Source organism: Anopheles merus, chromosome 2L, assembly GCF_017562075.2.
Source record: "Anopheles merus strain MAF chromosome 2L, AmerM5.1, whole genome shotgun sequence".
Taxonomy (NCBI): Eukaryota; Metazoa; Arthropoda; class Insecta; order Diptera; family Culicidae; genus Anopheles; species Anopheles merus.
The window spans coordinates 49,925,897-49,949,636 of NC_054083.1; the positions used below are offsets into that span (position 1 = coordinate 49,925,897).

Below are 23,740 nucleotides of genomic sequence, written 5' to 3' on the forward strand. Positions count from 1 at the left end.
GTCCTGACGATTTTCTATACAATAAACATTGTTTAAGGGTATTACTGGCCATTATTCGTACATCAAATGATGATGCAGTGATTCTGGTTTCGTGCTCAAAATGTGATGAAAAGTTCCATTTAAAGCCTTGTTTAAATCGTTTTTAAATGCTCACTGTGTTGTAAGTAATGAGTAAAGTGAATTGCAACACGCTTTTAGTGTCCAATTAGAAGCAAACCGCAGCTGGATTCGTTCATACCGGCACGCGCTTCTCACCCATCCGGCAACGTAAACAATAAACCCTTGAAGCAGCAAGCGACACGGTTAGTTCAGACATGGGACAATTTATTCTTACGCAGTTTGCTCGTGCAACTATACAAAGCCTTAACATTACACACGTGCCACAGTGGGGCACACAAGTTTTGAAAATGATTTTAGTGTCATGGTCAGGAAGGAAAACAAAACTTACATAACTAAGCCCTCCTGCACCTAGGGGGAAGATTCTATGCTACTTCCTGGCTATACTAGCGCTTGGTTTTTGTTTGTTTGTTTCACATTATCAATAAATAATACATTTTTGTTTCTCAGTCGGTACGACGTACTTGCGTGGGTCCTGCTACTAACAGCGATTAACGATAAATGCTTGCTAAAAAAGCCGATGGCGCGCCGGGAGCGGGCGTAGCCACGTGTTTGCGTCGAAGCGGGCCTTATCACAACTGCTTAATATTCGAGCAACTTTTCGACTTGGTCGGTCTCGATTCCGCTTCCTGCGCGTGACTGTCCTGACGGTGCTGCTGCTGCTGCAGCCGACTGTATCCGTTGTCTTTGCCGCAGGATCGCTTGATCGAATTGCAACGAGCGATCGTCGATCCTGTGCTTCCCTCCGTTTCCTCCCCTTCTGGAGACTCATTGGCGGTCGAGGAGGAGGAAGACGACGAGGAGGACGTGGAGGAGTTGCGGGAGTTGCCTCGGCTTAGTCAATTGCTGGCCTCCTCCGTGCTGTCGGTGTCGTACGTGTCGTTCGAACTTCGCTCACCGTTCATCCGCGAGGCGCGCTGCAAACTCTCCAGGATGTCGTCGGTATCGACGATGACGATCGGTGTGCAGCCATCCGTAAGCTGAGAGCTGGTGAAACAGGGCAAATGGGGACTGTTAATTTATCAATTTGTTTGCCACTTCAGGCAGGAACGGGGCTTTCAACAACCACCATTCGAGACTTACCGACTGTTTTGTCGTTCGAAGATTTCGCGCGAAACGCTGCGCGTGAAGGAGAAGCGCGTGGACATGCTGCGGGTAAGCTTCTTGGGCGGTTTTTTCGTCGCCGGCAGTGCCTGCTCCTGCACCTCTTCCGGACATTCGGCGGCGAGCGTCTCTTCGGCGTAGTTTTTAATTTCCTCCCATGCGTAATCTGTTGAAAATGTGGAGATAGAGGTGCGATGAATATTTATTACCCCACCAAATAGTACGGGACAATTTCCTCAATCGTGCTATCGTAAAGGGTGTCACGTTTGCTGATAACATCCTTTCAGTACGATTGCATCATGCCGCGTCGTGCCCTGTGTGTGTACATTCGCTTATCGCAAAAGCAGGGGTTGGAGGGAAAATCGATACCGCACCATTATGCTAATGCGTACGCAACGATTCGGAAGCGACATCGCTTCAATGCGTACTTACGAGATGTACTACCTGGCCCCGCCACGTGTTGCTACTATCGTAAGGGGCCCTTCCCTGTGCTCCAAACCTTACCTATATGCTCCTCGGTGGCGTGCTCGTAGGTGACACAGAAACGAATGATGTATTTGCCTCGTACCATTGCGGGGGTCATGTGGAATTTGCCCGACTGGTTGATCCTTGCCAGTAGGTCCCGATTGATTCGATCTTGCTGTCTGCAGAGACAACACAACAATGCATTAAGAAAGGATGCTAGTTTACCACTTAACTAAAGTATCTTACTTGAGTCGGAAGCAGACAAGCCCAAGGTTGACGTCGTTGCGCACCTCGAAGCGATCGTCGGAGTTCACCAGCGTCTCGAACCGTTTCGCCAGCGCAATGTGGTTGCGAATATACTTCTGCAGCCCAACGATGCCGTACGAGCGGAACACAAACCACAGCTTCAGCGCACGGAAGCGTCGGCTGAGCGGAATTCCGTAGTGCCGGTAATCAATCGCACTGCTATGCTCGTGCTGCAGATAGAGCGGATCAACGGCCAGCGCCGTCGTGAGCAGCTTTACATCCTTCACCCACATCGCCGAGCAGTCAAAGTTGGTCAGCAGCAGCTTGTTTGGATTTGTGTTGAACGAATCCGCATACTCCAGCCCCTCCTTAAAGCGGCGCATCTCGGGCAGGATGAAGGAATTGCCCGCGTAAGCACCGTCCACGTGGAACCAGATGCTGCGCACCTCCCGGCACACCTGCCCAATCTCGACCAGATTGTCAAAGACGCAGGCCGACGTGGTGCCGACGGTGGCGACGACAAAGCACGGCGTCAGGCCCTGGGCGAGATCCTCCTGGATGGCCTGGCGGAGCGTATCGCCCCGGAACACGCCCCGACAGTCGGTGTCCAGTGCGCGCAGCTTCACGATCGCCATCTTGGCCGCCTTCTCGATCGACGAGTGTGCCTCCTTGGAGGAGTACGCGACCAGCTGCGGCAGATAGACGCTGTCGTGCACGTCGTGGTGGTTGCCCTTCAGCTCCTTGATGGCGCGGGCCCGTGCCGCCATCATGCACACGAGCGCACACTCGGACGCGGATCCTTGCAGTACGCCACCGCCCTTCGAACCCTTGGCGTCGCTGCGGAAGAAGCACGGCAGATCGAGTGCCTTCGCGTACCAATCGAGGACGATCGTTTCCAGCTCGGTGGCGGCCGGACTGGATGCCTGTAGAGAGAGAGAGAGAGGGAAAGAAAGCGCGAGCAGCAAACAAGTGAGATGAATGAACCGACGAGAGAGAGAGAAAGAGCAGCTCCGAAGAGCAAGGTAAATATTTGCCCCGCACGTTTGACGCAACTGGGACATGATGGATTACAGTTTTAACTACAGACTTACCCATGAGAAGCCAATTGACCCGATGGCACTGCTGAGCATGTCGCCGAGGATCGAAGGATAGGAGTTGCCGGCCGGGAAGTAGGCGAAAAAGCGCGGATGGTTCCAGTGCACCATATTGGGCATGATCTTCGTCTCGACGTCATCGAGCATACGCTTGAAGTCTTCGCCCTTCTGTGGCGCTTCCTCTGTTGCAGAGAGAGAGAGAGGGGAGGAGGGAAAACAGGGCACAAACCAGCACGAACGTGAATTCACGCACGCACCGGCCATCGGCCACGGTAATAGTGTTTCGTTAGTAGCTGGTCGTTTATTGTATGTTTATTATCCCGATCTTGGATCGGGTTTGTAATTTTAGCTGCTCGAGAGAGGAACACAAGCGTGAGGTGCGGATCTTGAGCGACTAGTCATGCCCATTCGGTTTCGATGCATTAATCTGCACCCTTTGGAGGTCTGTTAATGCTACCCATTGTGCTTGTGTTGGATGTCGGCCACCTTACTGCTTGTTTTTCAGCGTTTTCCCCCCTCGGTTTATGTATTTTGGCAACCGTCTGTTGAGTAACTGAAGCACTATTTCGATTCTGCCGCTGCTTGGTGCAGCGTAGAAGTGCATTGAAGCGCAATTTTGATTACACCTTGGGCTGAGGTGTTTAATATTTCCCTTTTCTCTTGTAAAATGTGTTAATTTGGACACTCTTTTTCGCACTACCTTATCAAACAGAATTGATTTGAGTGGTGTTCAAAACAGTAAGTAGCACGCGTTGAATCATTCTAGATCTTCTCACCGAAACTCTTGACAACAAGTTTGCCCCAAAGTGCGGCTATCAAGGAAAATTGTTGATAAATTCTGGGCTGCAAATTGGACACACACGGACTCCTTTCATCTTGTGCTGTTTCTATTTTAAATATTTAATCTTCAAGTTAACATCAGCGCGCCGGCTACATGTACTGTGAACCCGCCGTGTGAATCCCCGAAGCACAAGACATCCGGGACATTTCCCAGCCCCAACACAGCTGAACATGCTTCAATCAAGTGATCGAGTGGCGGAGATATCCCCGCCCTGCTGTCTCGGCGTCTAATTCATTCACTAAACTGCTTCGGAAGCTTGTCAGCGTTTAGCACCATGAAGCGTTAAATCAATAAACTATTAAGCGGCCTGATGTAATCCGTTAGCTTACCGATCCGTTGCCGATTACCTGCCGGTACAAAACCGCTCCTAACCGGTGACCGGGAGAAGGGGGCATCATGTCTAGCACAGCACAAGCAAGCAAGCGAACACAGAGCGGAGTCCGGCCGTTTGAAAATTGAATCTTGCTGTTTCACCACACCAATTTGTCGGCATTTTGTAAACGCGATGTAAACGCAATGTGTCCCGGTGTGCAAGTGTGTGTTATTTTTAACAGTATGACCGATTTTTTTTGTGCTGTGTTATTGCAGACATGAAAGGAAGTACACACATTTCCTGTGCCGGACAGGGTGTCACTTTCGGCACATACGTCACAAACACACGATCGGTCGCAACAGTTCGTTCGGTAAAGGATCTGTTTAAAAATTGCTCAAGGTTGGTTTCGTTTACACACGCCGATGATTCACATCGACACAGTACTTGGATCGCACGCGTGCCCCGGCGGATGGTGAAACGTGACCGCTAAAATAGAGACGGCTCGGGCCCTCTTTGGGCGCGGGCGTAGTGTTGACAGGGCGGGCCTTTAGGCCTTTGCTTACTTTTAAAACGGATTACCATGAATGGGTTAATCTTATCCCATGCGACAGCGGACAGTAGACGAGGAGCGCTTGAACGTCATCGTCAGACGTCCCTGTCTGTTGGAGTCACGGTACGTTGAGCCAGGAGGCCATATCGGGTCAATGGGTGTTAAGGTTTGAAAAAAAAACAAACACAATCACATGTTTCGGTAGAAGTCAAAGAAAATGGACAATATACAATAATAGGGAGTAGTATCAATCTGTTCATGTGCACATGTTCATGTTCACGATTGTTACTAAGCTGGCATATCGACACTTCAACAACATATCTCTCCTATGAGCAATCAGCTCACACTTCAAAATTACATCCCATCCATCAGTGTAAGACGCAGGTAGTAATTATTCAATTGCCGTCACAAAATTACGAAACTCGCCATCGAAACTATGGGCGAGAGAGTTGTTAATTGAGCGTACTGTCTATTGACATGGATCTCATCGTTCGTACAGTCGCGGAGCTTCTGCTGACGGAAGCTGGGGCGCACGCTTGTTAAGACATCACACCCGAGCACACCACAGCACACTAACAAGAACTAAGGGGGCGGGTGATAATTTGCACAAGAGGATGAACGAGGGGGAAGAAGAATTGTCTTGCGAAGGGATCGAAGGGGTGGGGTGGGGGAGGTAAGAAATAAGCGTACCTGGTAGCAATTTGCGTAGAAATCCCGGATCGACCGTCGGTGCGACGTCCCGTTCGTCTATCGTCTGCCCGTACTCGCAGATGTAGTCGATCATCTGTTTGCCGTACTTGCGAAACTCTTCCGTATTCATTGTGTGGCACTGTTTTTCTTCAATTGTTTTGGCAAACAAATTTTGAATGTCCTTGCACTTTTCACCACTTTGATATTCACTGATGTGTCTGTTTGCTTTAACCAACTTTAATTTTAGGTGTTAAATCTTCACCGCTTCACTAAGGATGTAGTCGTCGTGTCGTCTGACGTACTTGGCGGTGTTTGAACTCTTTATCAACTCAACCACCGGGCGTGTGTGTGTGTTTGCATAAATTTTGCACACTTCGTTTGATTTGACGCTTGTGTCACACCTTGTTAAAGATATACACCGCTGTGCACCTCACTGAAACTACAAACTTGATCCTTCCCCGCAGGTTCCTTACGATTTGCTTGATGTTTGGTTTTTTTTTTCGCGTGTATCTGCGACCCGTTTCTTCTGTTCGTTACTGCACTCTGTGGCCAACACGTTAGTACTGGCTCGAGAGGACCGTCTTCTTAGCTTGTGTACCGCGGGTTTGCGTACGCTCTCGTTAAACGATCGTGACTGACGGCGTTCGGGTCCGGGCGAAAGCTTTTTATCGCATCGCGTTCCGTTGCGCGAGTACGTCCCGTGCGACGGCGACGGAACTCTTGTGCGCGTAATTACCGCGCGGAACCGCGCGAACGTGCGAAAGAGACACGCGCTTGAACGATGATGACGTGAACGGTCCGAATCGGACCGACGAATCTGACCAACGAGCGGCGGCGTGAAGGATTGGTTTCTCGGCATTCGGGTGGTTTCGCTCGCAAACATTTTCGGGGCAATGCAATTTCCGTGCAGACCGCGACCGTGCCCGTCGTGTGATTTGGGGGAGGGAGGGTGTTTATACGCATGACGCGCCCTTCTGCGCCAGGGGGTGGACCGCTACCACACGTGTGGACGGAAGTATCCAACCACCGCTCGCATTGCAAGTCGTAGCACATATTTAGCTGTGCCTAATTCTCTCTCTTTTCGTTTGGTGAAGTGTTCCGTGCATCGTGTCACATCTTCGGAAAGAAGTACCGGGCTTTCTGTTTGATCTTCAACCCAAATCAAGATCAGACCGGAGGGTGTTGGTGGCCCACTATTAAGGTAAGAGTAGTTGGTGGGAAAATAGAAAACGACCCCAAAATTGGGATAACGTCATTCAGGAGGCCCGATAGGGCCGTTGGAAGACATCTTCAGCAGGTGTAGTGTTGGTGCTTTCATGAGGTGGTGAAATAATGAAGACTTCGAGCCACGAGGGTAGAGCAAGCGAGCTTTATCAGTTGGGCCAGTTATGATAATGGATATTGGATTTGATTGGAATATTTGGTGTGGATACTTGACAACACTGGGAACTAGCTGTAAGGCACCTTTCCAATGGGTCGTTTTGCCCCCAAATTGATCTATCATGTGTCTGCTCAATCTCTTTTTACTCGTAGTTGCTTTTTACATCCTCTTTCCGCATTGCTTGGCAATTCCCACAGTATCCGCACCGAGTTCACTCTCCAAAAACGTGATTCATATCCTTGCTGCTGGGATGACTTCATTTCTGGCGTCCTTCTTCTATCGACTGATCGGTTTTCTTGTGGGCTGGAGCATCAACCGGCCGCTCCCTGAATCATGCCACAGCTATGCGGCTTTACCATTTTTAATATGTGTTTACCCACCCATTATTACCTACTTAAAAAAGAATCAAACGAAAATATCATTGTTTGGCCGTCGCGATCTACTTCCATTCTAGGCCATCATCCGCGGAACAGCAGCGAGAGCCCCGGTGTGGTGGTCTTTTGCCGGATGTTTGGATAACGTTTGGTGGTGGTTTGGTCCCTACTACCCACGCACACGGAATCGTGTGTGATCTCTGCTGTCTTCAAGAAAAAAGGCCTATTTTTACAGCCCGTGTTTTTCTCACGTTTCATTCACAAAAACTCATAAACTCTGATCGGTGTGGTTTACCAGCTTTGGGGTGTTGTTTTTCTTTCCCCTTGGAGTGTACAAGGTATACCGCCACAACTGTTGAGATTCCTTACATTCTTCATTTAATTGGTTCTTGTTTTGGGGTGTTCCTGTATCATTCACTGCTGATAGCTGTGGGCGGGTGCTGATATCGCGATGTGCTACTATCGTGCCTTCCTTAGATAAACGGACGGATGTCGAATTCGGACTAGTTTTTGGTGATTCCCCCCAGGGAATTTGATGCATTCACTGAAGGTCTTACAAGGCTACCGAGATACGCTCGGATCGCTATGTTTTGATGTTCAGATGTCCGGAGATAGAGAACACCTTCTTCCTGCACGTGATTTTTGGGCTTGGACTTTGAACAATTCAACGGTGCTGGGAGTTCAAGCTGACGTCAGATGTGGTGTCATGCTCCTCCTGGGTGCCTCCCGTTATACTTGTACTTTGAACTCATGTTACACTGGTCAGCTTGGGAGACACTCTACCTGATGATGAGGAGACTCTCCAACTCGAATGACAGGCATAAATGGAGATTGAGTGTGGCTTAGCCACAGCTGTCTGGGGGATGATTTCGCCAATTAAAACGTTTAAGCAAATTTCAACGGTCGGCCACTGAGTGTTACCACGGTGATAGAATTTCATAACTGTCGATACATGGGTGACCAAGACAGAGTATCAAGTGATCAATTATGTGTGATATTGTTTGTTATTCTTCACGACATCATCGAGCCACATCGGGTCCGGGTGTTTGATTGTATTTTTTGGGGCGTGACGTCGAACAATGTTCAATGGTTCTTTTTACTGGGTTAAACGTTTTGAAACAAACAATTTTCACCCTACGCAGCAGCTGACCCGCGCAAACCGGAGCTTGTGGAAATTTATCGTTTGTTTGACAGTGGCCACTTGCGAATGAAGCACCCAAGGCGCAGAGATGCGGATGTACGTACTACGGTCGGTTGAGCTGGGCGGTGAAAAACTACGCACACTGCCGCTGGAATGCTGACGGAGAAGCGTAGAAAATGGTATTTTCATTGATGGAAAAATGCTGCCAGCCAGTTCAGATGGTTTATGTAAAAATCGTGTTTTTCGAAAGAGCCGTGCGTGGGGAGTTCCCCGCTGATTGATGAAAATGTTTCGTTGTGTGAAAAGTGCACATTTTCCCTTAGCAGCAGACGTCAGCGGGTTTTTTGTTGCATTATGAATCACACACCCCGGGCCTGGGGTTTTGTTTTGGACGGTTCTGTTCGCTCCATGATCCAAAACATAAACAAAATGTCCATTAAAGTGATAAAAATCGGTGACAATTAGCGGTTGGTTCTTATCACAGCATTTATGTCATATCATTGCTAGCTATTGTAATATCGATAAAGGTATAATCGGAAGATAATTCCTGTTTCCTCAAGCAGTTGAGTTTATGTAAGAACGGCCACTTGATGGGGACGCCTGGTCATTACGCCTGGCTGTTAACTATTAAGTAATATTATTATTTTTCTTTTTAGATCTATACTTCTTTGTGAATGAAAAACACAACTCGAACAGGAACGTACGTGAAAAGATTCACCCTGTGGTCTTGCCAGTGGGCAGATAAAAGGTGGCCGTACATGCGGCGCAGCAACGCGCTTAATTCCGCACCGTTGTCAACCATATATTTCGATCGTTATCTACCACCGCGCACGAACCGTGCGCATTAAACAGCCGTGCTGATATGCGGAAAGCGAGCCTTCGAAGTGAACTTTTCGGTGTGGTAAATCTGACGCCAAAGCGTGTGTGCGGCACAGATAATGCTGCGATAAGTTGGGAGACCCGCGAGGTGGGTTTGGTACATCAATCACGAGCCAGCGAAGTGATATTCAGTGAATCATTCCTGCTCATAAGTTTCCCTCTCGTGTCTCACCTGCTCCGTACCGCTCCGTGTGTGTGTGTGGGCAAAGGCACGTTTGAATCACACCTCCACCCGGTCGGCTTGATCGCTTGGCTTGATTTTGATCGATGGCGCACACTTGAGCAAACGCATGGCATGATGTGCTTTTTATTTTATCCATTACGTCCCGGAGGGACATATCAGCACGCAAAAGTGCGCGGTTTGTTTGGCGAGCCACGCCACACATGCGATATTGATTATCCTTCTGTTAGCTTTCTGATAAAGCGTCTAATGCGTCTTACGTAGATGCATGCGTTCAATGCAGCCAGCCGCGTATTTATGTGCATTGAACTTGAAATCACCCGGACCAGTTGTTGATGCACACCACACCACAGCACCGTGTGAAATTGTGCATCTGTGTGTGTTTGTGTGTATGATGAAAGCATGGCATTCAGTTGCGTACGATGCTTTCCACGCGCGCTGCTGTGCGCAGACTAGCACACGAGTCCCATTATGAACTGTTTGCTAATTGCATTGTCAACATCTGTCGCATCATGCTGCTTTTTGAAAAAAAAGGGGACAGCACTTTTAAATGGTGACTGATCGCCACACATTCTACTCCCTCTTGTACGACCTGGTCTGTTTGGTTCGTTTGATTGAGTCTTAAACGTTTATCGATGTAACGCAGTTTGGCACTATGATAACCACCAAAGACTCGGCCCACCTTTTAGGTAGGGGTGTTGTGGGGAGGTAAGAACTGTTTTTTACGGTCTACATTCCACACATTTTACACCTCTTAGTAATGGAGCTGTGGAGGGTATTACCTTTCGGTAGTAATGAGCTCTGTAATTAAGAGAAATATTGTTCAACGCGCACACACTGCCGAGGCCATACCCACCGAGGAACCACCGTTTTGATTGGTTGGCGATAAAAAATGGAGCCAATCATGAGTCATGTACGATCAAAATAATAACGAAGGCAAAATTTTTATTAGCATTTGTGCGCTTGGAGAACGTCCACCGCCAACAAGCCTATTGGAAAGATAAGACAAAATGACGAATAGGTGTCACCCGGGGAAGATCATTATGTCTTGTTAGCTTGCATGTCTTATTTGCATGGCGTCAGTGCGAGCAATTTCCGGTAGAACAGTATGAAGAAGTCCATGTAGCCCGTGGCACCACACTCTTTGATTCTTCGAGAGAAACAGTCCCGCATGGTGTAGATTTCGCTGAAAGAGATACGTTCAACTTGTGAGTGCAATTGAACTGATGAATTGGTCGTGCAAGACGACCACCTACCCGCACTGCTTTTCGGAGTATTGCGAAAATGGAAGACTCTCCATGCTGTCGGGAAGCTCGCTCGTACATTCCTCAATCATTGGTGGTAGTTCCATGGCGCAGGACCGATACGCTGGCTCGGTGAATTCTGGAACGAGATGAGTTCAAAAACCAAATCACATCTGATCACTTGTTTAGAGCATAGGCGCCATACTTTGCAACAAAGCGCCACTGTTGGTACAAGCCATGTTCAGTGCTTCCGGTACGGTGGCCACAACCTGCTCCATGATCTTAACATCCTCCTCATCGAGGCACGGTTTCAGCTTAGCCTTTACCGGCGTTAGACAGGTGACTGATTCGTTAATCTGTTCACAGATTCTAAAATGATCATAGCGTTGAGAACGAATTCTTAACTGTCAAAATCAAACTACACGCAAAAAAGAGACACACTTTTCAAACAGCTTCTTCTTTTCCTGCTCCTCCAGCTTGGAGGTGTCCGTCTTCAGCTGGTCCATGTTGACGTGGGCCATAAAGCATTTCGGCAGATCGGTGGAGATGTGTTCCTTCAGCTCGTTGAACGTCGTATCATCTCCGGTCGTGTTGCGGCACTGGTCACGCAGTTCGGCCAGAAACGGTGGCCCATCGAGCGTTTCAGCGTCCTCCGGCACCAGCTCTGGAGTGTCTTTTGGGAGCGCAGTGCATGCAGCTACCAGCACCATAAAGGTGCTAAAGTTCATCACACTGCTGCTGATCCTCAACATAGCTAATCGATTGGATTATGTGAGCCTCAACACAACACACACTGCTGCTGGGGGGATTGTAGTACACTCACTTCGATCGGACGCAACGTACTGACAGTAGCTCCGGATGACCCGCTTTGAAATGGGTCTAAATTGAACAGAACGAGGTGTCCAACTCACCCGATGTGTGTGTGTGTGTGATAATACTGTGTCGGATGCAGGGGATCGTCAAGGTTTGTTCGTGTACAGTTGTCGATTCGGTTTGGGTTTGGTCACTGTATCTAGTGGCCAGTGTCAGCGCGCACCATCAGTAGTAGTGCGCGTGATGCGAGTACGCGACAATCATTATCGAATTAAGGCAAATAACGAGTGACTTAATTCAATCGCTGCTCTAAGGGCGATGGCACGGGCATTGCAGTTTTTATCCACAACAGAGACCCCGAGTGGAATAGCGGAAGAAGGTGCATTGTTGTAGCAGTAGCTTGACAAGAGAGGGGCTTTAATGGAGTACGAAATGGTAGCAAAGAAAAACAAGGGGAACCATTCCACTCTGTTACAGGTGAATGAGTTCACAAATGAACGTGCATGGCAGACATTTGTCACTTGTTCTATTGTGAGCAATGAAACAAAAAAGCTGGGTGGAAGTGTTGTGCTTTCTGCATTTAAAAAAAACGGTAAAGGTCGTGCAGGTATTCGAAGGTGACAACTTTTTTGCTATGCAATTAACAGATGCAATCAGAGCAAGTTCAGAATTCAATTTGTGCAACATGTTACAGGAAATGCTTACAGCATCACGATCCGGACATCATGCCGGAGATCCAATGTGGAATAGGTTCGAAATTTCCCAAAAACTGTATGTCCTGAATTTCGACATCCTTGTTGCCTATAGTCATTGTAGTGGCATTTTCAAATTCCAATCGCTTGTACACTACACCGCCAGTCATCCGTTCTGCTAGGCGAATAGGGAAGCAAAAAGAGGCACACAAATCTGTGTACATTCCAAAGTCCAACCTACACCACGGATGGGGCGCGTGAACCAAACGCCTCCGACTATGACTGACGACAAAGTTTTCGGCATACACCGGCGGTGGTGTACCTGTGTAGAGTAGTGTAAATGCAAACAGCATGGGACGGCAGAGATGGGAGTTTCTCTTCGGCAGGCACATCGGTCTGTGCTTGATTATTGAGCTCCTCCAACATTTGCACGGAGCTGAAGATTGTTCAAATAATCTGCTACGTCATGGTGGATGCGTCATTCGCAACTGGCGATCCGGCGATCCGGCCGCCCTCAGCCCAGACACCCCGGTTTCGGATGGATTATGCATGGTTCTGCCTTTACCTCCTGCCAAAGCTCAAAGATCAATTACCGCTCAATGCTGTGTTGCCGCTGCTACACGGCTGTGAGGCCGGTCTCTTTTTATGAATGAGGTTTTGTATTGAGGTATTGAGGTGCAAAAAGCGAAGAAAAAATGGTTAGCAAAATCCGTTCAGGAAATTCCACCGGTTACCGGTTTGTTTTTTTTTTCTCGTACGAAACGAAAGAAAGGAAACCCGTTGATGGATGTTTAGTTTCGTGGTTTTTGTTTTGTGGCGTGGTTTGCCTCCTTTTATGCGGCACCACCACGTGCAGATTGAGTAATATGTTCGCTCAGTTTCGTCATCAACACGGTTCGGTTGCGCTGTCCCGAAAGTGTCGCGCACGCGTAATTTAGCGCGTTTTGTGGAAGTCACCATCAGAATACCTGAGATTGAGCTGTCATTGGCGAAAAATAAAACTCAACACTGACCCAATGGACAGCTTCAAACCGTCCGAACGTTAAGGTCATTGGCAATGGCTGCATAATCAATTATCGGTTACCCCCTTTTTTGTTGCTACCAAATTGGTCCCATCATGATGGTAAGCACCGCGTGTTCGTAGGCACGTGCCGTGTTTTCGGTGGAACCAGTTTTAGCAACCGGTGCGCCCCGAAAGTGGAATGCGATGAATCATTTTTGCCCCATTTTTGCTACAATTTCACCACTTTTGGTACGAGTTTTGTCTGCTTGCCGATCATCTTCTCGCCGCACGTGACGTGGCTCAGGTCAGCGTCACGGTAGAGAAAGGAAAGTGACCGAATGTCCAAGGGCGCTAGCTAGTCTTTATTTTCGTTCCGCTTTGGGGATGTAATTTTTGCACGACGTGATTTGGATGAAGTTTTCGTAGAACAGCCGTGCGCCGTTGGCAAAGACGCCACAGTCCTTTAGCTTCTTCAGCAGACAATCCTTCGCTATGGCCAGTGCACTGGTTGGAAACGATGGGAAATGGATTCATTTGAATACTTGCTCTTCTCTTAGATTTTTCTAGCGAATAACTTACCTGCAGTTCTCCTCGGACAGTGTTTTGCGATTAACCTCCGGCGTGGCGATCAAGTTCTCGGCCGCACACGTAATGATGTGCCTATTGATCTCACGTGTGCAAGTGTCATGCTTTTGCTTATCGTACTCTTCGAAGTCATCCAACACAGAAAGATAAGAAGAAACAAAGTAAAGATTGGAGTACCTGATAACAGCACCTCTTTGAAGAGTAACACTAGTAGTCGCCCAGTACTTACCAACATTAGCGCCATTGTTTTCGCACAGATACTCCAGAATGTCGTGAAACCAGCTGCGCAACGCCTCGAAGATCTCGTAGCTTTCCTCGCTCACGCATCCCTTCACCATGTCCATGAATGGGTTGAAACACTTGACACCTTGGTATAGTTTCGGACAGTGGCTTAGGAACGAGGGATTGGAAATGGTAGCCGGTTACAACATTCTAGCCGATCTGTTTCCAGCCCAACTTACCGGCCTAGAATTTCTTCCTCATTGCCAATGTCTAGTCGCATCGAGTCTTCATTCAGCTGGACCACATCCAGCGTGTTCTTGAGACAGCGTCGCACCCCAAGCCAGGAGTGGGTAAACTCCGTCGGCGTGATGCCTTTCGTGCCGCACTGTTGTTGTGCGTAACGCCACAGCCGAGCGTACGAAAAGTCCAGCGCATCGGGTGCATCCACTTGGCTTGGTTCTTCGGCATGGGCCACTGCCAGCAGGGTAAGCATCAAGATCACACGCATTGTGTCCAACATTTCAATAACTACACCGTGGACGAACTAATTCCACCCAAAGGTACACTGACACTGATCTGCTTCGTGGAACTGTTTCTTTCTCTCAGCACTGAAACCGAATCGTGTGCCATGATCGGAAGGAGGAACCCTTCGATAACCCCGTCCGAGGTTGCAGTTCAAAACTACCAGTTACGCGCTTCAGGGTGTTTGTGACCTTGCGAAGCGATAAGCGCAGGATTGCGAAGGTAGAAGCCAGTGTGTTGTTGAAGAACCACACCCCGAAAAATAATTTGCCAGCATAATTGTGCGGCGGGGGTCTTCCGAATGAATGATAACCCAGTGAGTTCCGAATCATCCTGATGGACGCCACATAATGTCAATCTGAATTGCGCAGCTGAGCAGCAGCAGCAGCATGTCGGTGTGTTGTTCGCTGTACTTACGTATTGTGGAATTGATTTCGCAAATAGAAGTGCTAAATTTGGAGTTCATTGAGGTAAACGAACGCCCGTCTTTGGTGAGCCTTACAATGTTTGGCAGTACAGACATGTGTACACGACGGTGTATGTAGTTCGTACTCCCACCGCGTTTGCCTGTGACGCGTTTCATTGATGCCGGTAAAATTCGTGTAAATCCTGACCTATCTGGAATGGAATGTGGAGTGTCTATTGCCGCAAATCGAAATGATCTTGTGTATTTAATACAGTGCAGTGGTGAAGTAAACATTATGATCACTCGATCGATATGGTGGTAAACATTCCGATCAGTACATTTTATTCGGCGTGAGATATGAACATTATAACCAACTCTTCCTCCGATGTTGTCATAACGGATTGGAGAGATCCACTTACCTTTTTGGGATGGTACACGTGCGCGATTGTAGATGTAGGAACGATGAGTTTGATTCGATCATTTGTGTTTATTTGTGCGATTGTGGGAATAAATACAGCAAAGATAAGTTCAACATTTGTCTAACCCTACTAGAGGATCGCTCTTTTTGCGCGTGTTCCAGGGGACGTGAGTGTTTAGATTCCTTTCCAATTATCCAAGTCTTGCGGGGAGTTGTGGATTGATACACTTTTCCTAGTCTTTCTTGGTATTAAGTTTTAGCGGTAGTGTTGATGTCAGAGATTTCAGATACTAACGAGTGATAGGTGTGGTAGATTCATTAAAAGAGCCTGTGCATCATTCGGGATTATTGTGCTTCTTCCTGATACGGTGTTGTTTCCTTCCCCCCAGGCGTCCGTTTTGCATCATTTGGTTTCCAATTTCATTTTCCTATAGCTAACCCCGGATCGTCTTGAGCGATGGTGGTGGGTTTGGTCTTTTACTTGGCCGAGCCATTGTTCGCACCCACCGCCGCCGTCGGTGGTGGGTTCGGCGATGAGCCACGCTTTCGCATCAGAATCGGGGATTTTTTGGGCGACTTCAGCAGGGTAATACCGTTTTCGGCTTCGGGCGATGGGGACGATCCGCCGGTGGCGGAGTTGCGCCGTGAAGCCGATAGTCGCATCATCGTGTCAAGGTGGCGGAATCTAGCGCGGGGTTTGGGAAAGAAAGTGTGAGCGCAATGCATCTTGGGATGGCCAAGCGGCTGGAACGTACTTACCTGAGTGTGACATCATTCTTCGTGCCATCATCGGCGGACGCGAATAGGAATGCCAATGGCCAGCTGATCCATGTCGCTGAACCGGGTGTCCTGGGATTGTGGAAGAGATAATGTATAACATTGGATTAAAATGGCATACTAAGCGATGACTCCGAAGGGGAGATACATACTTGGGTGACTGTACCTTCACCACGGTTCCATCGTGTCCCGGTGAGGTCAACTCGGTGGACATACGGTGCGGCGTCTGAGCCTTGTTGATGGCCGGATTGTAGATCTTCGGATCGCTAACCATGCGCACGAAGAACGAGCGCTTCTGGGCGAGCGTGTGCGTTTTGCGCCGATCGACGATCTCGCTGACCTCGTCCGCCTGCTCCTTTTCCAGTATTTCCGAGGCGAAATCCGTTATGACGTCCCAGGCGTAGTCTGTGAGGGAGCAAACGATTCAGGAGTGGAATTCCCCTAGCTAGAACGTTGGATTCGAACAAACACACACTTACCAATATCCTCAACCTTGGCATTTTGCGCCACGGCACAGAACCGTATGACGTACGTATCGTTGACGGATGCCGGCACCATGTGCAGCTTGCCGGACGCATTGATGCTGCTCAGCAGCTTCTCGTTGATCCGGTCCGTGCCCTTCAGCCGGAAGCAGACCAGCCCGAGCCGCACCTCGTTGCACACCTCGAATCGGCTGTCCTTCAGCACGAGCGCCTCGAACCGCTTGGCCAGCTCGATATGGTGCCGGATGTACGCCTGCAGCCCGGAGATGCCGTAGCTGCGCAGCACGAACCACAGCTTGAGCGAACGAAACCGGCGGCTGAGCGGTACGCCCCAGTGCCGATAGTCGATCGCCGAATCGGTGTACCCGTGCTGCAGATACAGCGGATCGACGACTAGCGCCGACGTCAGGCGGATGCGATCGCGCACCCACAGCGTCGAGCAGTCAAAGTTCGTCAGCAGCCACTTGTTCGGGTTGGTGTTGAACGAGTCCGCGTACTGAATGCCCTTCAGCAGGTACTTCAGCTCGGGGCAGATGAACGCATTGCCGGCGTAGGCCGCATCCACGTGCAGCCAGACGCTTGGGAAGCGCTGCAGTGCCTCCCCGATCTCGGCCAGATCGTCGAACGCACACGAACCCGTCGTACCGAGCGTGGTCGACACGAAGAACGGTATCAAACCCTGCTGTTCGTCTTCCTCCATTGCCTGTGTGAAAAGGGGGGATGGGTCAACATGATCTTATTCCGATTCGGCCAAACCCTGACCGTAACCTTGATAGGTTGGGGCGATTTTTGCAAAGTATGACATTCATGTCATCGTGCGAAATTATAGGTTACGCGCAGTGAACGGAATCCCACGTTCAGGGCATCGCTGACTGACGTCTCTCATCGCGATGATGTTTATTGTGAGTGCGAAATTCTCCTGGTCGCTCCGGTAACAAGCGAGCTCGTAAAGTCTCTCAATTTACTTAGCATTGATGCCAAGCAAATTTATTATTCGGGTTTGACGGTTTTGCTATTAACCCCTCGGGTTAACCTGGTGCTGGACCGTTGGGTTATTCTTACGTGCTGTTGTTTCGTTCTATCGGCACGTAACTCTTTATCACGATTGTTTGTTGTGTATTTTCGTCGTGTCTTGCACGGGAATGGTTTGTAGTTTGTGGCACTAACATGTAATCAAACTACAAGCTATTTATACTACAAAGCGCGAACAAGCAACAAGCTGTGGCGTTACTTTAAAGTGTTACTGACCGTTGCGCTAGCGATTGCCTGCCGCAAGGCATTTTCGGCTTTTCATTCCAATATTAATCTGCCAATCGATTTTTAATTCCAAACTTCTCCACCCCAAAAAAAAACATGCCTTTACGGTACAAGAACATGCTTTTGGAACAAAACAATACACCCCTGCTGCCTGTACCGTCGTGATTTTTGCTTTGAAAGTATTATGCTTTAATCAGGTCCCTCCATCGATCTTTCCTTTCTTTTCTTTACTGCAGCCAGAAGGGAGAAAATGGATCGGGAGGAAGACTTTGACATCTCCAAGCGAGATGCGAAGCGGCTGGCGGAACCGCTCATTAAGGCCGCCTACGCGGACGGTATCGATGCCGGGCGGCAAGTGCACTATCAGCGCAATTTTGACGAGGGCTACCGGAAAGGGTTCGCCGCCGGATTCGAGCACGGTCAGCACCAGGCCCGGCGAGCACTGGAGGAGCAAGGGAGAAGACCGGCAGCAACCGGTGGTGGTGGTGGTAGCTGATGAGACGTGTCGGGCGTAATCGATCAAAAATGACGTTGGAATTGGAAATACATGCAAGAAGAGCTGCGTAACTGTGTCTTTTTGAAGGCTTTGAACTTCGAAGAAATGAGAGAGTGAGTCACTCGCCGAGTTGCTCAATGTTTACACCGTTGTGCGGCCAGTAGTTTCGTGAAAAGCATTATCCGAGAAAATGCGTGAAAATTGATCTCACATAACCCCACAACACTCCAACCGGGTCCCGGGTCCCGTGGCCCTGTTATTGCGCTTCTCTGTTTACGCTGTGAGGGTGGATGGTGTCATGGATGCGTTTTTGGAACACACGGCTACGTCAAAAGCGAACGAGCGAGTGAGCGCTCGGGATGTGTAAATATTTTCCTCCTTTCACACTGGAAACAGCACTATCCATCCATATATGGAGGCGCACTGCACAAGTCGAAGTGTGTTTAGTCTACCCACCACTCACTGTGTGTCTTACCTTTATCAGTGTGTCCGCCCGCAGGCAACACTTTTCGTCCGGCTCGAGGATGCGCAGCTTGACGAAGCTGATCATGGCCGCCTTTTCGACGCAGCTGTGCGCCTCCTTCGAGCAGTACGCCATCAGCTTGGACAGCAGGTGGCCCTCCTCGACGAACGGGTGCTGCTGCTTCAGATACTTGATCGCTTGGGCCCGGGCGGCCAGCATCGTTACCAGCACACACTCCGACGCGGACGTCTGGAAATGGGATGCAACATTCGGGATATTATACTGAATTAAGGCGTCCGAAGAATTGCAGCATCTTTAGTGTGGTATACCTGTATAACGCCACCACCACGGCTGCCGGGTTTAAGTGCCAGAAACGAATCGGGCAGTCCAATTGCTTTGCCTTGGGAGTGGAAGAGAATGCGAGGAGGAGGAACTATTTACTATCAAGTGTCCAGTAATTATAACCGTGTTTATAAACGTTCAAAATCATAACTATCAAGTCTATTAGGTTTGTTTAACGTCGGCGAGGAGGGCTCATGATGAAGTATGATTCAATTTCTGCTCGGACGTCTCGGCCAAAACAGCGAAAGCAATAGGAAAACCACTCTGGCCCACCGCTTAGATCTAATTAAAACGTAATTTATCATCCGCAGGACCACCACCAACATCCTGTCCTCCGGTGCCATTTGGAAGCGTTCGAAGTTAATGGAGTAACAAGTGGTTAAAATTTCATCACTCTTGTACAACATCTTCTCCCGCGGAGTTGTGGAGTGAGATGTTTTATTTTTCCGCGCTTTCCTTCATTAAATCGCAGGAGGCTAGGGAGAATGGCTGGCGTGGTGTGGGCAAAACGCGACCAGAAGTCGTCGTGAAGCGCTTGACTTAACTTTTACTTCCCCGTGGCGAACGCGTACGGTCGATTTACGGCCGGCGCTATTCTATCATCGATTATTTATGGTAATGAGATTGTTGTGGCAGGCGGTGGCACCAGCGCCGAGTTTATGTGTGTGGCGTCTCGGTGTCTTTCGGTTGGCTGTCTTGGCTGTTTGTTGAACATTCCCGGTCGGTGTCTGGCGGTGTGTGGGGCGGTAAGATTCGGTTACTGCCGAACCGGCATGCCGAATTGCTCTATTGCAGTGTGGGTGGTTTGCTGGGTAGAGAGCAAGAACTGCCATGAATCATGTGTGAAGAATTTCAATTATTTTTGCAGAAATGCGTACGGGTGCTTGGGAATGTGAGCCAAAGACCGTAGAAATGGTCCAGAGAGCGCTGAATGTGACCTTTTTGGGGATTTGTTGAAGATAAAGCATTTCATTTGAATTTCCCAATGTTGAAATGTATGACACCTCGACTAAAACTGACCCACATGGAGCTCTCCTCGCAATCTTCATCATCTGATCACTGCTAAGTGATAAATTTACATAAATCTTAATGATCATTCTTTGGTCCCAAAACGGCATAGCATCTGCTCCGTATTAATTAGTGAAAATTTGCCACAAATATCTTAAACTTGTCTCAACAGTCATCAAGAAGCTCCAAACGGACTATAAATTAACTCCTCCCGATCTCCTGTGGCAGATATATGACCGTTTATCTTCATTCTACTATAACACAGACACACGCACCCTCTCCGAATGCCGCTGAAACGCCCAATTTGCCTTATTTGTTGATTTTCGTCATCGCTTCGGAATTGACATTAAACGGTCTCCCCTCTCGAGCGTCACTGGACTTGGGTAACGTAAATAAAAAAAAAGCTTCAATTAAACGAATCGCGATGTTAGTATAAACCAATTCAGTGCGCCAAAATAATGCGGAACACGGAGGCCCGAACCGAATGTGGTTGCGACGTTCCTGCTCGTACGGTTACAGTACATCGGGTCAGCTATTTTGGGCCCGCTGCTTAAGTTTCGATCTAAAATTATCCGGTTCCTTGCACAGACCGCAGGCCTGACCTTGCTAACCCTCCTTTCTGTGCTGTGTGCTACCGCTCCATACTGCCTTCCATGGAGAAGGACTGTGTTTTTGTTTTGCCCGAGCCGAAGGAGTGGTAAGATGTATGAGAAGAGATGTATACGGTATGTGTATGTTTTATTTTGATTCGCACGCGTTCGTCCGTGCAGATCGTTACGCAGACGCACACCCCTCAGCTTGTAACGCGTTTTTTTGGGGGTCACGCGTTACTAAGCCCGTCAGCGAAACGTCATTCCGTCTTGCGAACGTCACTTTTTTTGTTATGACGTACGCGTGTGTACGCCGATTACTTAGGCCGATGTAACATACTCTATCGAAACAAAACGATCGTGAGTATGATCCGGAGATCTCGGTAGCAAAAAAGTAAGGTTAATTGTTCTCACCTCAAGATGTACTTACCCAACCAATCCAGCACGATCGTCTCCAGCTCGGTACAGGCCGGGCTGGCCGCCCACGAAAACCCGATACACCCGATCCCATCGCTCAGCATGTCACCCAGTATCGAGGGGAACGAGTTACCGGACGGAAAGTAGGCGTGAAAGCGCGGATGCTGCCAGTGCGTTACGCCCGGCATGATCTTGTCCTCCACGTCCTGCATGATCTTTTCCCAGGGTTCCGGTTCTTCCGGCGCCTCGTCGGGCAGCTGGTGCTTCAGATAGCCGGGCTCAACGCACGGCGTTACTCGGCGCTGCTCCAACGTTTCCAGATAGTTGCAGATGTACTCCACCATCTCGGTACCGCGGCGTCGGAACTCTTTACTATCCATAGCGTCCTGGGTGGATGAAATCTACGAGAAAGCAATCAAACGTCAAAAAGGCATTTCGTCATCTGTGCTACACCGACAGCATCACAGTTGTTTCTAAGCTATATCGAATTACAACACTATCTCTCGCGAGGTTCTTCACACGGATTCTAAACGACAGTAATTAATCGTTCTTCGAGCGGGATCGCAACAGACCGAATGATGCTAAAGACCCCAATAAAATGCTCCCGTTCGAGATGATTTACACACATCTGGACGATAAATGCCGTCCGTCGTTCCACGAAATACTATTTCAAGGTGGTGGGAAGCGTTTTATTATGGGTCGCGTCTTTAGTTACTACCGCGGTTACTAATGCAAAACCCCGATCTGGTAACAACGGTGTGCCAAAAATTGCACATTCTATTCATCTCCACGGACACAATGCGTCACATTGAGAAGGGAGAGAGAGTTCAATTGTTTAATTATAACATTTACTATCAGATCAGAAGATGATACACTGCAGGTCGACGTAGTAACGGCGTTAGTCACTGTTTGATTCACTGAAATATTTAGTTTTAATGTCCTTTGTGCCTGCTCATCGTTTGGCCTTTGCTCTTCATGTAACGTAACGCATTACACGTTACGTTGTGATTAATTTTGGATTTTTTACGATTGTTCTACTTTAACATACAATTTTTTCACTTTTTTCCTAATCTTTCAATTGTTTGATGTCAATTTATGGGTTCTTTTATCTATCATTTTAACGTTTTTAATATTTAAACTAACTTTTAGATTTTGTTTTGTAATTTTTGTCAAGGTTTTGCATTTACTTTTCATTGTTTTATATCATTCTAGAATTTTCGTGTTTGTTCATGTTTTACATACAGTTTTTTCACCTTTTTCTTATTTTTAAACTGTTTTTACCAATAATTGGCTTATTTTCTCAACATTTTTTTTTCATTCTTCATATTTTAGGTAATTTTTAAAGAATCTTTGAACGTTGCAATCAAAGTTTTGCATCATAATTCTCCGTCATAAGCAAGTGTTCGAAATTCACGCACCACTCGACCTTTGTTACGCTTGCAGCTTCACCTCACTTGCCACTGCACTCGAAATAACCGATTTTCGAACACCCTTGCACCTTGCACTAATCACTAGAACTGGAAACACCAGTGACTTTGAAGCACTACCTGGATACAAATCCACTTAGCTACAAATTAGCACCGTTGCTGCGGTTGAATCCTTTTTCCTGCTGCTTGGCTGAACCGAACGCTCCGACTTCCCGCTGGTAACTGAACCGTTAGCCGTTCTGTCGGTCAGGATAGATCCTTTTGCTGTTCCGTTCGGGTGGGTGATGTTCAGCTTTCTCCTTTCTGCTTCTGGGACAATCTCTTCCAACTTAGACGAGAATGATTGACAGAGAGAGGGGATCTTGTATAACGAAAGGAACCTTAGCAGTCATTCCACCAGCGGGGCGTTGTAATTCCGAAAGGATAAAATGCGAAACGCATTCTAATTGCGTGAAGCGTTCTTCTTTGACCGGAGTGTAGGGAAAAACGGAACGACACTAGTAGTGCTCTCGGTGTGTGCCAGCCCAGACCGCGGCACTAGAGGCTTTTCTTTCGCTCCAGTGCATCGCTCTGCCGAGACCGATTCTCGGCGAATCGCATTCCAGTGCGTAGCACATTCTCGGGAATCGGGATGGCACACGGACGATGTGTGCGCTTCAGGGATCTCGATTGCTGAGGCGAAAGCGTTACGGGAAACACGTGGTGAGGATATCAGCTTTTCACCTAATTGAAAGGAGCTCAATATCGACCCCGTTCTTTCACTAACCTCAGTTAGCTACAGAAGAGCAATGAAAAGCATTTGGAAAAAGGGTGTTTTTGCGAACTAAAAATAAGAAAAATTATCCCTGCATCATCAAATACGAAAAACAAAAATCGAACACACCGTTGATGAATGAAAAACCGCTCTCTCATCTGGTTAGGAGAACCATTATACATTGTGGTTAGTTCTTTGATCCTTGCTTCTTTCCTCGCTGACGTCAGTAGCCACCACAGAAAGGACACGGACGCGTATGAAGAGGAAACAAGGTTCGCCGCTTAGCCAACGGTGTCGGGCAATGGTTCAATATACGCAGACGCGTTGGACGCCTTTAGACGGGGTTTAGAATTTGGCGAAAAAAATCGCTCGCGCGTTTAGGGTCATCTTAGTCTCGCACCGATCTCACTCTATCGCACCAAAACATGGAATGCGATTCTCTGTGC

The 23,740-nt window shown here is 48.3% G+C and overlaps 6 protein-coding genes across 14 annotated transcripts in view; 2 read left to right on the forward strand and 4 right to left on the reverse strand.

Moving 5' to 3' along the window:
* The window catches only part of LOC121591459 (ribonuclease P protein subunit p25-like protein), a 32,285-nt gene that overhangs the window by 3,555 nt on the left and 4,990 nt on the right, over positions 1 to 23,740 (forward strand). The window contains exon 1 of one of the 6 annotated variants that reach the window (XM_041911968.1): positions 6,313 to 6,621. The exons of 2 other annotated variants lie outside the window; for them this stretch is intronic. The gene's annotated coding sequence lies outside the window, so the exon portion shown is untranslated. Of the gene's footprint in view, positions 1 to 6,312; positions 6,622 to 14,823; positions 14,928 to 22,669; positions 22,818 to 23,740 lie in introns of those variants that run through there. 3 more of the 6 variants (XM_041911969.1, XM_041911970.1, XM_041911966.1) reach the window with 3 other exon arrangements.
* Positions 23 to 18,364, forward strand: LOC121591464. 2 transcript variants are annotated; one of them, XM_041911976.1, is made up of 2 exons: positions 23 to 302; positions 18,034 to 18,364. In XM_041911976.1, exon 2 carries the CDS (start codon positions 18,048 to 18,050, stop codon positions 18,291 to 18,293), a length of 246 nt encoding a protein of 81 aa, XP_041767910.1. In that variant the 5' UTR covers positions 23 to 302; positions 18,034 to 18,047; the 3' UTR covers positions 18,294 to 18,364. The 2 variants fall into 2 exon arrangements, with proteins under 2 accessions (XP_041767910.1, XP_041767911.1); XM_041911977.1 differs by lacking the exon at positions 23 to 302 and adding an exon at positions 9,217 to 9,283.
* On the reverse strand, positions 308 to 6,155 carry LOC121591457 (aromatic-L-amino-acid decarboxylase). Of its 2 annotated transcripts, none has more exons than XM_041911962.1 (6): positions 5,421 to 6,155; positions 3,024 to 3,208; positions 1,933 to 2,855; positions 1,726 to 1,865; positions 1,201 to 1,387; positions 308 to 1,128 (listed from the first exon to the last, which is right to left on the reverse strand). In XM_041911962.1, the coding sequence occupies exons 1-6, from the start codon at positions 5,548 to 5,550 to the stop codon at positions 957 to 959; spliced, it is 1,737 nt and encodes a 578-aa protein (XP_041767896.1). In that variant the 5' UTR covers positions 5,551 to 6,155; the 3' UTR covers positions 308 to 956. The 2 variants fall into 2 exon arrangements, with proteins under 2 accessions (XP_041767896.1, XP_041767897.1); XM_041911963.1 differs by having other exon boundaries at positions 308 to 1,104; positions 5,421 to 6,132.
* Positions 10,291 to 11,663, reverse strand: LOC121591462. The gene is made up of 4 exons (XM_041911974.1): positions 11,062 to 11,663; positions 10,826 to 10,989; positions 10,633 to 10,759; positions 10,291 to 10,562 (listed from the first exon to the last, which is right to left on the reverse strand). Exons 1-4 carry the CDS (start codon positions 11,370 to 11,372, stop codon positions 10,442 to 10,444), a joined length of 723 nt encoding a protein of 240 aa, XP_041767908.1. The 5' UTR covers positions 11,373 to 11,663; the 3' UTR covers positions 10,291 to 10,441.
* LOC121591463 lies at positions 12,772 to 14,535 on the reverse strand. The gene is made up of 4 exons (XM_041911975.1): positions 14,175 to 14,535; positions 13,943 to 14,103; positions 13,708 to 13,834; positions 12,772 to 13,632 (listed from the first exon to the last, which is right to left on the reverse strand). Exons 1-4 carry the CDS (start codon positions 14,453 to 14,455, stop codon positions 13,491 to 13,493), a joined length of 711 nt encoding a protein of 236 aa, XP_041767909.1. The 5' UTR covers positions 14,456 to 14,535; the 3' UTR covers positions 12,772 to 13,490.
* Positions 15,333 to 22,771, reverse strand: LOC121591456 (aromatic-L-amino-acid decarboxylase). 2 transcript variants are annotated; one of them, XM_041911960.1, is made up of 8 exons: positions 22,661 to 22,771; positions 21,127 to 21,514; positions 19,086 to 19,156; positions 18,769 to 19,005; positions 16,538 to 17,243; positions 16,211 to 16,463; positions 16,041 to 16,130; positions 15,333 to 15,966 (listed from the first exon to the last, which is right to left on the reverse strand). In XM_041911960.1, exons 2-8 carry the CDS (start codon positions 21,491 to 21,493, stop codon positions 15,759 to 15,761), a joined length of 1,932 nt encoding a protein of 643 aa, XP_041767894.1. In that variant the 5' UTR covers positions 21,494 to 21,514; positions 22,661 to 22,771; the 3' UTR covers positions 15,333 to 15,758. The 2 variants fall into 2 exon arrangements, with proteins under 2 accessions (XP_041767894.1, XP_041767895.1); XM_041911961.1 differs by lacking the exon at positions 22,661 to 22,771 and adding an exon at positions 22,532 to 22,618.